Source organism: Astatotilapia calliptera, chromosome 8 (assembly GCF_964374335.1).
Source record: "Astatotilapia calliptera chromosome 8, fAstCal68.1, whole genome shotgun sequence".
Taxonomy (NCBI): Eukaryota; Metazoa; Chordata; class Actinopteri; order Cichliformes; family Cichlidae; genus Astatotilapia; species Astatotilapia calliptera.
In genome coordinates, this window is record NC_137429.1 from 3,084,831 (window position 1) to 3,103,105 (window position 18,275).

General features: G+C 42.0%; 1 protein-coding gene across 1 annotated transcript; it reads right to left on the reverse strand.

The window, feature by feature from the left end:
- Positions 1–555: 555 nt before the first annotated feature.
- On the reverse strand, positions 556–15,695 carry st6galnac (ST6 (alpha-N-acetyl-neuraminyl-2,3-beta-galactosyl-1,3)-N-acetylgalactosaminide alpha-2,6-sialyltransferase). The gene is made up of 10 exons (XM_026177893.2): positions 15,533–15,695; positions 14,279–14,598; positions 9,501–9,795; positions 6,048–6,213; positions 4,448–4,622; positions 4,201–4,339; positions 4,010–4,113; positions 3,197–3,280; positions 2,861–2,960; positions 556–2,509 (listed from the first exon to the last, which is right to left on the reverse strand). The coding sequence occupies exons 2-10, from the start codon at positions 14,413–14,415 to the stop codon at positions 2,339–2,341; spliced, it is 1,371 nt and encodes a 456-aa protein (XP_026033678.2). The 5' UTR covers positions 14,416–14,598; positions 15,533–15,695; the 3' UTR covers positions 556–2,338.
- Between the last annotated feature and the right edge of the window lie 2,580 nt (positions 15,696–18,275).

Here is an 18,275-nt window from a genome sequence, read left to right on the forward strand (position 1 = left end):
TTTGGTGCTATAGAAATAAAATTGGACTGCATGTTATTAAGTCATAGGCTATTCTGTGCAATCAGACATGATACTGACTTTATACAAGGGTGCGTGGCAGCTGAAGACTGATTAATGTCTGAAAAGCTCTCAAATACTGTCTGGGTCACAGTGGAACAGTGGTTAGCAGTGTTGCCTCACAGCAAACAGCTCCTGGGTTTGAATCTGCCTGCTGTCTGGGGAGTTTGCATGTTCTCCTTGTGCTTGCATGACTTCTTCCCACAGTCCAGAGACATGCTTGCTGGGTAAACTGGCCGTGAGTGTGAATAGTCTCTCTGTGTGAGGCTTGTGATAGACTGGTGACCAGTCCAGGATAAGCTCCAGAATTCCTCATGACCCAGGATTAGAAAATGCAGTTAAGAAAACAGACCAATAAATAAATTCTCCATTTTATAATTAGTAACAGTAAATAATAATTTCTAGAACCTTCCTCTTGATCTTTGGTAGAAAAAAATTAATCAAAGCTGTAAAATAAAGTGTGACCAAACTCTCAGGTTATGACAGAAAGATTCAAACTCACTGAGATATGGATTTAATTTTTTTTAAAAATCACAATCAATCATTGCACCGTATATAAACCAGAAGTCTCCTTCCCCTCTACAGTTTGCAGAAATGCTGGAAATATTGCATTGCTTTTTCTGCACTGATTTAATAACACAGAAGGCTAATTTTTAAATACACACGTTCCCTGATGTGACCGTTTTTGGTTTGGTTACCTTCCTTCCACTTCAAAACTTGTAGTATTGTTAATAAAATACAATAAAATCCCCTTTAAGCTTGAAGACAGTACATCCATGTAGTCGAGGGCAGACCCCCCACGGTCACTTCAGAGATGGAAGCTGATGAGTCAGAGCTGAAGGAGTCTGGCAATAAAGTTCAGTTCTTACAGTAATTAACCCAAACTGCTGTTTCACATTGAAGGCACTGAAAGTCCAGTAGAGGCCACAAAGTGTAGTTAAGTGTTAAAAAAAGAAATTAAAATATGTTTAAAATGAGAATAAATTACGTCCCTTAAACTAAATACTTAATTTGTTTGTGAGCTTTAAAGTCACAGTCAGTGAATTATTTCCCTTTTCATTCCACAGTAAACTCACAGAAAAAAGAAAACTCATAAAAATGGCCCGTGGTCACTGCCAGCAGTGCTCTGGCCGCAGGGATGGGATATTTTAAGCACGTTGCCAACTCGAGAGTGGTCTCGCTGTGTCAAACAATAATGACTTGAGCTTTGCCAGAGACCGATCGTATGATACGATCTAAAGTTCTCAGAGTAAACAACTGTTTGGTGGTTTGCTGGTTTAAAAATAAATACATAACAAGACAGAAGGGACAATTTCCAGTTCAGCTTGTAGCAGCAGCAGAAAGGTTCACAGGAAAGCCAAATATTACCATAAATCACCACAGATTGTCTGCAGAGATAATGAAATAATTTTAAAACAATCAAACTTTTACAATAGCAAATCAGTTCCCTCTTTAACTAGACAAGAATCTGTGCCCATCTATTCAAAGAGAGGAAATAACACTTTAAAAAAAATAGCATATCTGGAGTGTTTCAACTCCAACTAAAGCTGATAAATTCTGCAGATTCCCAGATTTACAGTCATGATTTTGAACTCTACCAGAGTAGCACAGTTCAAAGTAAATCTTACACTGGTGCAGCCCCTCAGTTTATTCTCTGTTTGAAATGAACCACGTTAGCTTCCTTCGAGCCACCTTTCTTCTTATTGGTTGCCCCTCATAAACAGATGGTTTAACCAGCAGGTAAGTGAAACACTGGAAGAGCCCGTGTATGACAGAAGATGAGGAGGAGCAGGAGGAGAAGAGCTCCCCTTTGAGGTTGTTGAAAGCATCTTAACAGTCTGACAGTATCTTAGAGATTGTGACTCACAGCTTACACCGTTTGGATTTACCGTCACAGGATTGTGTGGTCCAGACCAGCAGGCCCCTTAATCCAAAAATCGTTTCTTTCTTTTAAATTAACATAAGATCCATTTTCCTACCAGTCACCAGAATAATGCTTCCCAGCACAGAAAGATTCCTTTAAAAAGAGGCAAAACAAATAATAGACCCATAACTGTGACCTCTCTGCTGAACAATAACAGCAGCTGTCTTTTAGAAATCAAATTTATCATCATTTCCTTCATGAAAATAAATCATCTGCTGGTTTTGCGTTTATTTCAGAAAGTTGTGAAGTGTCATTTTGAGACGGGCACAGTCCCACGTTTCTGCACATCCCGTCTCCCTGTGACTATGCTGGTGAGCCGCGTGCAGATGGAGTGATGAAATTTCTCATCATCCTCGTTTAGTTGCGCATGTAGAGCCGTACGAGGCCGGCCTTGTGCAGCTGCTGCCACAGATTCATCTCCATACGCAGGTCGTGGTTGGCGAAGAAGCCAACAGGGTGATAGTTTTTGTCGTAATAGTGGTCTGAGTATTTCTTGTAGTCTGGGGTCATGAAGCCGTACGCACTTACCTATAATCAAAAGACAGACAGATTAGGAATCTGGTGACACGTAAACTGCAAAATGCCAGTTTTAGTTCAATTTGACCCACTTGGCTCATTTTCATTTCCTCAGGCTGGAAAACAGGTTTAACATGTGCAATTAACCGGATACGGAATCTGGACACGATGTATAAGGCTCGCTGCCACCACAGTAAAGATCAAAAGCATAACTCTGTGGAGGCTTTTTGACACACAGCAATTTAACAGAAATGCAGCACATGCTTCTGCAGCTCAGCTGCTCAAAGTCAAAACATTCTCACGCTATCGGGCAAGTACGGCCTTGTCTCCTGATAAGTAAACAACAGACTGCTGGAAATGTACCTGATCGCAGGTGTGCAGCGCCGCCAGCAGCATCGTGGCACCGGTTGATGGACGGTAGATGTCTTTGAATCTGGTTTTCAGAGTGCTGGATCTGAGGAATCTGAAACAAAAAGATCACAAAACATGAATAACCTGCGCTGTGAGCCTTTCAGGAACTGAAGCTTGAAGTTTCTCACACACACACACACATTCACACGGTGACCTCTGTGGCCCAGTGTGGCTGCGTGGGGATCTTCCCTCAGCAGCTCTCTCTGGTTTCAGTCGCTGCTTCTCCTTTAATCCCACTTACAGCTTTTGAAACACGAGCTCTGCTTTCACGAGTGAGAATTTGCTCACCTGTTTCTGAGGTAACGGATGAAATCAGGATGGTACATCTTCAACTTCTCTGCTGACACGTCCTCACCAAAGTACTTCACTGGACTGAAGGAAATACGGCATTACTATAAAAACACCACAACTGCTGGAGAGCACGAGTATTAACATTCAAAGAACTGATCACTGATGAGCAGTGACGCTTCTGACATATTTGATCTTGTGACATTGTAAACAAATACAGACTAGTCAGGTTTAATCTGCTGGATTGTCTGCAGGAAATATCATCTGCTTCATCTCAGCAATCATATTTCCAAAAAGTAAGACTCCGTTTTTGCACCTCTGCACAAACATAGCTGGCTGTGCAAGTCTTGAGTTGCAGACATACAGGCAAAAAACAAGTTTCTACAATTTAAATGAGCTTGAAAGTCAATATTTGTTATGACCACACTTATTCTTCAACACAGTCTGAGCTCTGCGATTCAGCTTTCTTTCTTTCAGTAGTCTTTAGAAATACTTCTCCAGGCTTCTTGACGGACATTCAAAGCTCTTCTTTGGATGTTTTCTGCCTTTTGCTCTGCTCTCTGGTGAGATGACTGTTCCTCTGAACAAGGTCAGGTACAACAATTGGACTGAAAATGAGTGAAAAAGCAGCTTGTGTCCTAAGAAAATCTTTGATAAAACCTCATAAAGTGTGGAGAACTCCTGCTAGTGGTAGTGGACCAACCCTGAGGACGCTTCCACTCCTTGGGCCTTGATGCTGATAATAATCAAATTAAAAACGGGTAACGCAGAAGAAAACAGGACTGAAGCTGCAGTCTGTAAAGTGTCGCTTACTTTTTGCCCTTCTCACGCCCCCTGTCCACCAGGGTGTGCGTCGCCGCCGCTTTCATCAGCAGGTAATCTCGGTCGTGATCCGGCAGGAAAATGTACCGCGTTTCCTGTTTGAGAGGAGGGAGCAGCCGAGCATGACAAGACCATTTTAACGTCGTCACTTAATAAAGACAGATGTTTATTTCCGTCCTCACCTTAGACACGGGGGGTCGTCTGTACCCGACACCTGCGTAGCTCAACATGGAATTAATCAGCGTGTTTGTGGAGAACGTGTAGTGGGTGGTCCGAGACCCTACGTCCTCCTCAAAGCCCTTAATGATTGCCCCATTGGTCCTGAAGACCACAACAATCCAGAGACACATAATAAATAGAATCAGCATTATTTTTCTTATATTTTCATTATTAATGAAAGGAAGCAGGAAGGAAGGCGTCAGGACCGACCTGAAGACATAGTGATGGCTGTCGATCTCCTTCCCTTTCTGGGAGTTCTTCAGTATCCCTCCATTCCCCACCACTGCACAGCGACTGCACGCCGACTTATTGCCAGGAGCCTTCCAGTTGTCCAACATCTGCCAGTTAGCAGGTGAGTTGAGGACAGAGAGTGTTTCCACCAGTGCTGTTGGCACAAAAGAACTGATTAAATCTAAGATTTGTTTAATATAGGCGTCATGGTGGCACGGTGGTTAGCACTGTTGCTGCACAGCAAGAAGGTCCTGAGTTCAATTCCAACATCAGGCCGGGGTCTTTCTGTGTGGAGTTTGCATGTTCTCCCCGTGTTTGCGTGGGTTCCCTCCGGGTACTCCGGCTTCCTCCCACAGTTTGTGGGGATAGGTTAATTGATTAATCCAAATTGCTACTAGGTGTGAATGGTTGTCTGTCCTGGTGTGTTGGCCCTGTGACAGACTGGCGACCTGTCCAGGGTGTACCCCGCCTCTCGCCCTATGACAGCTGGGATAGGCTCCAGCGCCCCCCGCGACCCTGAAAAGGATAAGCGGAAGCGGATAGATGGATGGATGGATTGTCCTGAAAGAACAGGAAAAAAAAAAATCCCAGAGGCTCCATGTGGGCACACAGACAGGAAGCTGCTTTTATCTCTATGATAAACGTCTGTGCTGTGATGAGACCAGCATGTCCTCAATGAAATTATCCAGAAGTACTTGTAGTCCTACATCTGGCTCTTATAAGACAGAGTTGGAGGAGGATATTTTCCTGCCAGAGAGTTATTGTGGATTATTCAGCCTGAACAATTGTTTAATGTATTGATGTACATTTACTGTAAATTTATGGTGTATTACTGTATTTACATTTTCAGTTTTGTGGGTTTTTTGTCTGTTTTATATAATAAATAACTCTAAGACACTCCTTTTTCAAAATAAAATGTAAATACTTTTATTTTCAGGACCATGTCAATGTATGTTTAAATAAAACAAACAAACAAACAAACAAACAAAAAAGCCAGGACACATACGCACCTCATCTTGAACTGGGGCAAATCCAGCTTTATATTAAAAAATAATAATACAATTAGTTGAATTTTGACCGATTTTCCTTGTTTTCCCATTATGTGCTGTTAGAACGGTGGATGTTACAAAGCTACAAATAATGATGTCAGTCTAAGTATGAGGCAAAAGCTCAGGTTTGATCTAAGCAGTCGGATCCTGACAGTTTTATTAAAATTCTTTGATGTCACAGTGTGGATGTGTTTATATGGAACTGGGTGGGTGGTGTGTGGGTGCACCAAGGCCCAGCATAAGATAAACAAGATTATTTTGAATCATGGACTCATGCAAAGCTGCTTTAATAAAGCCTAAGAATAAAAATCTGAACACGGAGGTGAGGATAAAAAAAAAATAAATAAAAAAAAAGACTGATTTGGTTGGGTAGAGAAAAATTGCAGAGTTGTGATGGCTGCATTCCATCATGAACGTTAAACTAAAACTAAAATAAAATAAGTTTCACAAGAAACTGGAGAGTTCAAAAGGAGCAATCAATGAAATGAAGAAATGAAAGGAAAATTTTTTAGATAAAATCAAAATCTCACTGTCGTAATCGATCCCTCCCCAGCCATGTGCTCCAGGATAATGGCTCAGACGCCGGTGCTGTTCGGGTGTCACGTGTTTGGCCCACTGCAAAACTGGAATACTTTCCAGAAATCGCTCTCCAAATTCAGTTTTCCCCACCCGACTTCGGATGCTGTCTGGACAGCCCTGTGTGGAGCAGACACCAACATAACTTATCAGACCTCATGCAGACGCTCCTACCTCCAGACCTAAATGCAGTTACTGCACGTCCCTCACAATCATTACGAAGCCAACATCATTACTTTCACTCAGCAGGAAGTTCACCCTCAATATTGACCTCCTAATAAGAGTCTCACTGGGCGCAATTGCCTGGTAATTGCAGAGCGGAGAGAGAACAGGGCTAACGACAGGACAGATGCTGGAGGTTTCATCCAGCATGAGGCATGAAGTAACACACAGAGGCAGACATTGCTGATGAAAAAAAAAAACAAAAACCTTACAAGTATATACACATGTAGACAAGGAAGTAGATGTTAGTGGAGGAGAAATATTCTGTTTGAGTGAAATACAAGAGTGGAAATAACAGATAAGAAAATACATGCAGATGTTATCAGAGAAGGGTGCTCAAAGAAAATCTACCCACTGAAAGTGAGCGGATGATAGTCCGGGAAACTAAGAGCTTTAAAAGTGCCTCATACTGCACGCTGCAGCCAATCATGCACAGTCACATCGCTCTTTATTTATATACTTTAAATACTTCAACACACATGCTCGTGCGCACAAGCTTTTCACTCTTTGTTCAGTAACTTGCTGATCTAACCGATCTGCGCTTTTAGTGGATGATAAAGGTGTATCGCCTGAGCAACAGACGCCTGCTTTCTTATCTATTCAGGCATCTTAATAAACTTGACTCACTACATATATCAGCTTGGCTGCTGGGTAACCCTCAAGCAACAGACGCTATTTTAGAGGCCAAAATGACAGCGTAGGGTCGTCTATACAGCTACAGATATCTATATCACAATAACAGTAGCCTCAAAGGAAAAATGAAGCAACCCGAGTCGGATCGAAAGCATTAATTTCAACCGATAAAAACCAAAGAAAAAAAATAAAACATTCAACACCAAAATGCTCTGTTAATAAGAAAACATGACTGAATAAGTTTCGCAATTTAAGAAAGGCAGTGATGATCTAAGTTCTCTGGAACATGGCAGTAAACTGTACCAGAAACAACAGCTACATGCTAATAACTAATAATAATAATAATAATAATAAGTCTGTGAAGGTTCTCAGTCATCCAGGTCATCGTAGTCAAAGGATAATAATAATAATAGATTGGATTTATATAGCGCTTTTCTAGGCACCCAAAGCGCTTTACAATACCACTATTCATTCACTCTCACATTCACACACTGGTGGAGGCAGCTACAGTTGTAGCCACAGCTGCCCTGGGGCAGACTGACAGAAGCGAGGCTGCCATCGGCCCCATCAGTAGGCGGTAGGTGAAGTGTCTTGCCCAGGACAGAGAGAGCAGAGAGAGCTGGGGGATCGAACCGGCAACCTTCCAGTTACAGATGAGCTTCCCAACCCCCTGAACCACAGTCACATCCTAGTGCATCAGTAGCACTACCACTAGTAGCATGGTAGTGCTACCACCAGAGCTCTTTATGTCAGGCACACCTCCTGTGCTGTAACATTTTTAAGTTAAAGCCAATAATATCCAACCTTTACCTCTAAAATGAATGCAGTGGCATAAAAATAAAGAAATGCATCAACTAGTTTATCTTGATCGCGTCTTCTCTCCTTGGCTGTCTCTGCAGTCCGTTTATGTTAGTCATGTTATTTATGGCCTGAAACTTGCTGTTCAGTATTTAGATTCTCAACAATAACAGCAGCTTTGTTTTGTATTCTTGCTTCTGGTATAAGTGGCTCCTTTGTTTCATTTTTCCTCTGGGGTAGTACACCATGGTTTTAATCGTTCTTGTTCCGTCTTTGTTAAATTTATCATTAACTACAATGTCTGCACAGATCATCATTTATGGTATATGGCCTGTATTTGTATAGCGCTTTACTTAGTCCCCAAGGACCCCAAAGCGCTTTACACATTCAGTCATCCACACACTGGTGATGGCAGCTACATTGTAGCCACAGCTGCCCTGGGGCGCACTGACAGAGGCGATTTATGATATGGCCTCATCATTAAAGTCTTACAAAAATATGCAATGTCATCCATAACAGTCAGAGTTGATAATTAATCTGTTTTACACTCCTCCATCCTCATGACACCATGAGTTTGTGCTCATAGTGAGGAAATGTGGAAGTCAGGCTCCATAAAAACAAACAAACAAAGAAAAAACAAAACAAACAAAAACACATGAAACATATTTCTACTAAACATTTACTGGAAAAAACAGATCCACCCAGTAACCATGGCAGCCGCCCTATGACATCTCAGCCCCGAATAAAAGCAGATGTGTGACAGTGCTGCAGGGATGATAAACCAAGTCATGTGATGGGCACCGCTGGTTTACTGGGTTCAAATTACAACTTTTATTACCCGCTGGCTTTTTTCTCACCACTTCAGTCAGTCACCATAACGATGATGTTTACCTTTATTATTTGTGTGGATTTGTGAATATGAAGGTCTGATATATTGTCTGTTGCCAAGGAGCTTAATTGCTGTTTATTTAAAACATGAATGAGCCACAGTATCAGAATACTTTATTAATCCCAAAGGAAATCATGGTTCGTGTTGTTTTTGGATCGATCCCCAGCTCGAACTGTCTACGTGACAAAATATCCTTGAGCCAGATCGTGAGTCTTGAGCTTCACCTTGCACATCCACAGATAAAAGTGCTGTAGAAGTGGGTGAAAGTGCTTCGAGTGTTAAGCTGAGTAGGAAGTACCAGCACGTTTACCATTCACTGGAAACAACATGACACTCATTTGGTAGAGTACGCGCTTCTATTTGTGGCCAAATTGCATACTGTCCATGTCAACTGAACATGAGAAAATATTTTTGTGTATCAGTGCATGCGGTTTCACTTCCTGTCATTCTGAGGTCTTTGATTGTGCTGTTCTGCATGTTGTCCTGTTCTTTTGAGTGTTTTTGCAGGGCTACATGCAGGACCCACGCAAACATTACATCCTGTACAACAGCACAGTAAGGAGAGAAGAAGCACAACAAGAAGCAAATGTAGAGGAAGTTGTACAAATCGAGACATCCACACAGTCGTCTCGATTTGTCACATTACAGTCAGAGGACAAACTGCACAGACATATATGTCACATGTCACAGGGAAAACAGCCTGTAAAATATAGACAGATTAGATTTCAGATTCCTGGATTAAAAACAGCAAACATTTCTTTGACAGCTGCTGAAATCAGATAAACGTTTTGCTCTCAGGGGGTTTCATTTTCAGCAGCAGATGAAATCAAAGCCAGCAGACTAAGCACAGTTAAGGAGAACTCACCGTCTGCGGAGGGACGTCTTCGCTCATGTACGAGTCTCCTATGAAGGGAGGGTCCGTAGGTTTGGCTGGCCGAGCAGGCTTCACTGTAGGCCGTTTGGTATCGATCCTGGTTTTATTATTGGCATCATCAGATCTGGACTTGGATGTCTCCTTATCCAGGTCTTGCTTTTGCACTTTGTGATGCTTTAGGAACAAATTCCCTACATCCCTGTCTGGATGCGAGCTGGGCACTGGGGGCAGGAAGGTCAAGTGGGCATTGTTGATCGGCCCGTTGAGAGGCTCCTCGGATGAGATGCTGCGGGAGACAGAAGAGTTACCGACACATCATATGTAACACATACCAAGCAAGAGTCAAAGGACAGCTCCACATTATTTTCAACTTCCAACTAATGTGCCTATTGTGGCTTAAGAGAGCGCAGCCCAGAGTAAAATATGAAAATCAAAAATTCAAATACATGAGCTATGAAATTAAAGGGTTTGAGGGTCATCTTATGATACGAGCTGCTTCTATGTGTGCATTTTAAACAGTTTTCTTTGAAAATGTCATGAGCATAGATAAAAGGGAAATAGTTCGTGCATGAGCATGTTTTTTTCCATTTAATGCACAAAACGGGAAGTCACATGTTCGAGTGCTTGGAAGGATTTTTTTTTTTTCATATTTAAGATAATCCTGGAAGTGAAATCAAAGCAAAAACGCCCACATCAACAAAAACAACTAAAATAATCCACACAATAAAAAGTTGACGCCTACATGAGGACAAAGTCCCAGCTTTTGTTGTTCATGTCTTTTCAGAGCATTTGTGCTTTCCTCACTCGGTTGGTGAAGGTTTCCCACACTCAAATGTTTCTTTTACGTGTCATGTTTCAAAAGAGAACTAATCCAAAGTGTGTGCTGTTGTAAAGCAGAGGAAGGCAGAAAGAGATCACACTTAGGCAGGTGGAAAGAGCCAACAGAGATTTCAATAATAAAAAATGATATTTTTACTCTGTTGTACTCTTGATCAATATTATTTTTGGCAAGTAACTGGTAACATAAGGAGAAACAACAAACCAAAGTCATGAGATGTAAAAGTCTCATTGATCACCGTAAAATCCTGTGTGCTACAGTGTGACATTGCGATAACTGTGGTATAATTATTTCATGAGCCTGGTGGTTGCTCTGTGTTTTACACGTTTCTGTTAAAGAAAACATCCTCTCATATATCAATACTTTGTTTTCTCCGAGCATCAAGCATTAGCTGATTATTTGAACTATCGGGAAGCCTCTGGACATCTTTGTAAAGTGTTTCAGAGTCAAAGCTCAGATCCTGACATACTCAGTTGGTGAATCTCGTACAGGGCGATCCGGTTACTCCATTTTAGTCCAATTTTCCCAGCTGAGCTTGCAAGCTGCTTGGCAACCACCTCCTCCACCCCTGCGCCTCACTAACTGCCACATTACAGTCACAGGACAAACTGCAAACTCCTCCAACAGAATAAAGTTAATAAAAGACTGGGAGAGTTCCACCCGGATAGGTTGGCTTAACTCATCGTTCTAATCAATTGTGTTTACACAGCGTGCACAGACACCACAGCTGCTGGGGTATTGTTTGGACTCAGTACATATTTAATTTGATCTTTTATGCTTTCCTGTTCCGTGCCGGTGTCACCGAGCCACACTGCCAAATATAAACGACTGCATTTGGAAGGAGCAGTCATCTTTTGACTTCAAAATAGACAAAAAAAAAAAAAAAAAGACTGTAAAGCAGTCGTCACTCATCACAGGGAGTCTCAAAGGTGGGAATTGGGGCCTTTTACGTCTCTGTGCACAGGGCCCCTTTGTGCATCTTATGGGGATTTCAGTTTTCTGCTCTTTGACCATTTCACGTTTCTACATGAGGCTTTAACACCAATGGCTGTAAAATATCTTTTGCTTCAGCGTCTAAATTCATGATCTTAACCTCCAGTTCCAGACTAAAGCAGCTGCAGGCGAGTGAAGAGGACATTCACATTATGATTCTTACAAAAGGCGTTCAGATTTTTTTTTTAAATCAGAGCCCTCTGAGCTCAAAAAGCCCACACTCACCCCCGAGTGTCTCAAACAGCCCCCTTAGAAAGTAGCCATCTTTTTTCCACCCCCTCGATTTAATGCATTTAATGTGGACCCGTCGGCTTTTTAAACCTGGACCGCTGCCCGTCGCTACAAAGCTTACATTTCACATACGTGTGTGAGAGAGACCACCTCCAGTGAAATAACTCCAGGGGATTTTTTTCATTAGTGTGGCCAGAGTGCTGTGTGGCTCCTTTGTTGAAACCACAATGATACAAGTGGAAGGGAGGGGGATAAGTGCCGGTTACAGAAAACCCCTCGTACCACTTATGATCTCAGAGTTTAACCCTTCACACCAGTTTCACTGCCTCGTCTGATACAGCTCTGCATGTGGACTGTTGTCTGAACCTGACAGTGTTCAGGGAGGGAAAGCCGCCTTTTCTTCAGTTTTTCCCCTTTTACAAGGAGGTCACTGTACCAAATTCTTAGGCAGTGTCAATTTCAGGATGGAAAATGCAAGAGCAGCTGAGGCTTAAAAATATTGTTTAGCTGGAAAACACGATCCAGACGACTGATTCAAGAGGTATGTAGCACCATATTTTCAGTGCACAATATGGATAAATACCTGATTTTCACATAAAGGTGAATTAACTGGTCATGTTTAGTTTATTTTCAGGTGTTAAAGTCCCCTTTTGTCCAATCGTGTGCATGTCCGGGGGAGCTGAGAGTGGATAAGGCAATCCTGTTTAATAACTCACTCGCGTCATCACCAGAGTTTCCTGTTTCTAACAAAAGGATTAAATAGCTGAAATGAAACTGAAGCTTTATGCTTCTTCAAAAAGATAAAAAATCCATAAATTTAGTTCAGATTGGAAAGCATCAGTTTTTATTTCCACACATCCAGTTTTGACCGGGAAAAGAACGTCGTCATGCACACAAAATATTTTTAAAGATAAACTTTAAAACATCATTAGCAGCAACAACATCTGTAACTCTAAAGACTTGCATTTAAAGAAAAAAGATCATACGATATCTGAATGGGGCAGATGTTGTGGGAATCACTGTTGTAATGCTCCTCGTGCCGGTAGTAACACCAGTGTATCAAAACACTGGGACATGGGAGTAAACCTGGGATATGTCTGTGCTTGCTGCTTAATGTTTAACTTCTTAATACCCTTCTTGGACCTTGAATGAGAAGCTTTTTCTCTAACAATACAGACATGTCTCAGTCTCTAGATTTCTATTTTTATTCTTCTTAATGCAAATATTAAAAAGACAAGTTTTTCAGGGCTTCCACATACCCAGGATATCCAGTGACAAACATCCTGGCATCCACTGACCCTTGTTTAAGAGTGACGAAGAATTTGTAAAACTAATAAACAGCAATAAAAATTTGTTTTTAGAGTTATCTATTACTTTGAGATTATATGAGTATTATAAATGTCTTCTTGCACTTTTTTATGGCCTTTTTGCTGTGAGTGTTTCTCCTGTTGTTAACAGTAGTTTTGTGACAACAGTTTGATAAGGGCCACGCCCAGAAGAAGCTCAAAGACCCTGATGAAGTCCAAAGGTTGGTTCCTTTCTGCTACTCGTACTCAGCAGCATTAAATGTGTTACATATTTAACTGCCCTGCAAGCATTTCTGATGCGTCCTCATAACAGTTGGTGTACTTAAGATTTTATCACTGGTCATCATGGTCATCATGTGCATCACTTTATGGCCGTGTTCTCTGAATGGTTTACAGATGCAGGGGGAAAGTGTGGTTCTTAAAATGTGCTGCACCTTTACCCTGGAATAAAGTACGAGGGGATCTGAAACTGAGCCCAACTCTTTGTTAATGTTTTTTGCTTTTAAATGTCTTGGATATTTTTTGAGAATTCAGGGCCGGTGATGTAAACGAAAGCCTTGGTTAAGTCCAGTCAGAACATCGTGACGTGTAATGCGGCGAGGCTTCTCGGCTTTCTGGGTTGCTTTTAATTCTTCAGCATCATCATGACTGAACGAACGCACATATTGTCATGATTTTATCTCACGTCCTTTCTTGCGCCCGCATGGTTCGAGACATGAGAATCAGGTTTAACGAATTAAGGATTCAGTCCAATATCAGGCTGCTTTCATAGCTTTTATTTGGGAGAATAAACCTGCTTGAATATGCGAGCATTGCCTTCGGTTTCTGTACTTTAACTGCTCACATGTGTCAAATTTCCATCACGTACATCCCAAACGTGTCATCGGTCCCCCATTTCCCTTCTGAGAGCATCGAACGTGTTTGGATGTCATGCTTTAAATCTCCATACTGACCAAAATAACTCCGTTTTTAACCATAACTGAGCAGACCAATATTTATACTCATTCATATCTTGGAGTTTATATAAACTCATTGGTGTCTTTCTTCATCAGAGGTATTGTTGCCTTGCCGATTGTAGCATTTTCTTTTAGAGAAAGTGTCAGGTGCACATGTTATAAATATTGTGTTGCCTTCCTGAAATCCACACCTGGCAGTTAGTTCCTTGTTCAAGTCATCAGGTGACACTCAGTAACTTTTCCCTCTCAGGCCTGAGCTGCAACTTTTAGTTTTGTCCCCTCTTTATTCTGATCTTCAGCAGGTGAAACACGATAAGCTGGATCTAGCTGTACTCCTGTGTGCCCCCAAAAGTGTAAAGATGATGCACAAAAATGTCTACAAGTCAAAGAAGATTCATATCCATCTTATCATATCTGAGATTCAAAGTAAAAGTCTGAACTCACCCGCTCGCCCTCTGTATGAAGTCGTAGAGAGGCACCAGAGGCCTCTCCAGGGTCAAAGCCAGAATGTAGACAATAAGGACGCACGAGACCGTGAGCATGGCAAAAAGCAGCCTCCTGTGCAGCCCCATCCCAATCATGGTGCTTGTGACTCTGGCCGGCAGGCTGCGTCTCCTCGCCCTGCCCTCCACTCAGCTCCCAGGAACATGAGGAGCAAGAGGATGTGAACGCTGTGCCACTCTACAGGGCAGCTACGAGTGTCGACGGCGGGGGATTTACCCACGACAGGATCTGGGCTCTCCTCTGAGCTTCTCTCAACACAGCTACAGCGAGAGGCAGACAGAAAGAGAGAGTTGGAACGAGGGTAAAGACTCAGGAGGGGAAACTTTATCTTTCAGCGTCAGAGTGCCAAATAATCCCTTTTTAATGAAGTCTTTGCCTTCATGCCCCTGAACACAAAGCTCAGGGTCACAATCTTCATCTCCTTTTACATCCTGCTCTTGCTTATCTACTTTCTGCTCTTACAGTCTTCTTACAGACGAGAGAGGAAACAGAGGAAACACTACAGCTTCACACATTAAAAATATGCTGAGCAAAGTTTAAAAGGAAAAATAAAGAGGCTGGGAGTGGAAGGGATGACGATAGCTTCAGCTGAAAAATACAGGAAGCCAGAAATGTTATCTTACAGGAAACTGACGTCTTTAGTGCTTTAGTCAACTCAACATGTTTCTCCAACTCTTAGAAGAAGTTGCATTAGCACCGAGCGGTGAGCTGCATCCCTCTGTAATAAACTCAGTCTGCGCACTAAACGTCTCTCAAGTCCAGAAACTGATAAATACGTCCACTGGTGTGTGTGTGTGTGTGTGTGTGTGTGTGTGTGTGTGTGTGTGAGTGAGAGAGACAGAGGTTCCTAGGCATGTGGGAGTGCTGGCTGAGTCTCTAAATGGGGAATGGAAAGAATGTGATAAACTCCAGCATCTCTGATCTGATAGCAGTTATAACAGAGCGAATGAGCACTTCCACACCCCAGAAACTGGAGGTTTTACACAGTAAAACATCGCAAAAGTCATCCAGTAATTCATAACATGTCTGACAGAGACTTAGAGCAAAATATCAAAGAGGAAACAAAAAGCATCAGCCTGTGACAAATCATGACTCAATCTGCCTTCCTTTAATGAGAGGACTCTGAGAAACAGAAACCTCTTCAAAAAACCTCTGAATGCTTTTGAGAAATGAAGAACATGAAGCTTCACTCACCAGCAGCTGAGCTCCTGTTTCCTTTGCTCTAAGTATTTCCTTTCTGCTGCTCACAGTGGAGACATATTCCTCTAACTTAGCTCTCTATTGCTCATCTACTGTGAAGCGGTTGTGCTGCCTGCCTTGCACTGTATGGGCGGGACCATTGTGAAATGAGCAACAGCTGCTGGCAATTGGTCAACCCCCTGAACTCCAGAGCACGAGAGGAGGGGAGGGAACCCACTGCAGGCAGCGATAAAGTTAGTGAGACATGAGCAGGCAGCTCAGAAACACTCAGAGGAAAACAGATCAGCTTGTCTACACTGACAAAAGCCCTGATGCACGAGCTCTCATGCAGCGTGTCTTAACATTTGATTCCTGTGGTTGGCATGGTGCAGAATGTGGTGTCCAACATGTGTCACGAGTTTTGTGTGTGTGTTACATGTACCTGCACAGAAGTGAGAAAAGCCCCATTTGAGTCACATCTATTTCTCTGCTTGGATCTCTTGCAGTGAAGACAATCTCACGAGGCTCCTCATCCACGTTTATTTAGGATATTTGAAGTGCAACCATAATGAATCAGACTGCCTGACACAGCCTGTGTGACTTTGTTGCTCGTTTGTGGTTCAACTTACTCCAGTTCCTCTGACCTCTCCATCTTCATGTTGAGTTTATCTTCGTGGAGTTACTTCCTGTCACTTCCTTTCTCATGTCATCTGTCTTGTTTCCTGGTCTGCTCTTGTCTGTTTTTTTTAACCTTGCTTTGTCTGTTTTTTCCTTTTTCTCCAGTATCTTCTTGTTTTCCTAGTTTTGTACCTTTCGTGAATCAGTTTTTTTAAAATAAAGCTCGCTTTTTGTTTTGCACTCTACAACCCAAATCGACTCTCACAAGCACTCGGGCATGGATGTGAGTTAGTATATATCAGTTGTATTTTGGATTACCTTTTTTCTTTTTTACTCAGAAGCATTATTTTAAAGCTCTAGTTACTAGAATACTAATATCTGATGGTTTATTATTATAGATAAAGCTATCAAGGATTATATAATGTCATGGGCTGGGTCTGTCACCCAGCATTTTGAGTTCATGATATATTGTGTATTTCTTTTGTTAGTATGGGGAAATGTTAGGTTCTTGTTTTGTATTATTAGTTAGAACTTGAGGCTTCATGTTTTGTCATTTATCGTTTGGGTTAAGCTCATCTAGCTCCTGTAAAACCCCCGAGTGGCTCAGCCTTAGTTTTGTTATTGATCCCTGCATTTCCCCTTTTCCGTGGGCTTTGGTCTCACCTGCCATTTGTTTCATGTCTCATGTGTGAAGCCCATGTTGTTTGGTCTGCCTCATCATGTTTCCTGTGTTATGTTGTAAGAGTCCAGTATGTTCTTTGTTCATTGTATTTAGGTTCCCTTCCCCTGCCTTGTTATTAGGTTCATGTGTGTCAGTGGTGTTCCCGTGTGTTAATGTTCCCATTGTTGTTTATTGTGTCATGTTTCTGTCTTGTCATGTTTTTCTGTTTATTTTGAAAGTCCAGTTTTCATGTCATTGTTTGAGTTTACATTTCCTGTGCATCGTTATGTTCATCCTTGTCAGCTGTTTCCTCGTGTGTCTCGACTTCCCCTGATCACCTCATGTGTGTATTTAAGTCCTCTGTTTTCTATGTTTCGTTGTCAGGTCGTCTGTTTGCGTCTCCATAGTGTTTTGTCATAGTTTACTCGGTGTTCATAGTTTGTCGTAGTATTTTCACTGAGTTTCTTAGTCCTTTAGTTTTCCGAGTGTTCACAGTTTTCTTAGTTTTCATAGCTTCATGCTTTTTCATGTGCCAACATCCAAATAAAGGATCGTCTTCTGTTCAGCCAGCAACTCCGCCTTTCAGTGTCTGCTTCTGGGTCCTGTAAACTAAACTTATCGGCGCACTCCGCCGGGACATATAAGTCATTAAAACCATCTAGAGAAGCCACATTTAAGTGATATGCATGTATATGGTTCTGCATGAGTACTCTTACTTTTGCTAAAAGCTAAAACGTTTGCCCTACTTAAATATGGAAAATCCCACCCACTCCCTCCTCCTCCTCAATCAAAATATGAGATGGGTGGAAATAAGCAAGAAGCTCCACCTTTAGGCTGACAATATGAAACTAAATACAATAAGTGAAAAAACAACTCTGCACTTTACTACACGTCATTTCAGTCAGGCCTCTGGCAGCACAGCCGCTGTGGTCTGCTGACCATCATCACCTGACACACACTTATTCTCTGAGAGGATTAATTGTTATTAGTTATTGCATAACTGTACTAATGAAATAGTGGAATATTTCTCTTCACATGTTAACAGAATCTCAGCCAGCATAAATCCGCAGGACGTCGGCTGTAATGGGACTGCAAAGGGCCTGGACTGGATTGGCTTAAACCAGGGGAAGAACAAAACTTTATCAAATGCACATCTGAAAACGCCAAGACCTTCTTTAGCGTTGCCTCAGAGTGTGGGAGGGTGAGAGCTGGGCGTATCAGTTCAGTCACTTGCACATACGTCCTTGTTTGATTCGATATCACAGCTGCAGACACTTCTGGGCAGATAATGGGCATTCCTGACCGATGACCGATAGCCTCAGTCTATTTGACTGAGGCAGGGGCTAAAATTGCTACAGCGGTTTTAAAGCAGAAACATAAGTGTAAGCGATGTGGCACTGAAAGAAAACTGTAACAATAAGGTTTTAAAGTGTTCACACTTGAGTTACATAATGCTTTGTGTTTCAGAGTACTTCCAGA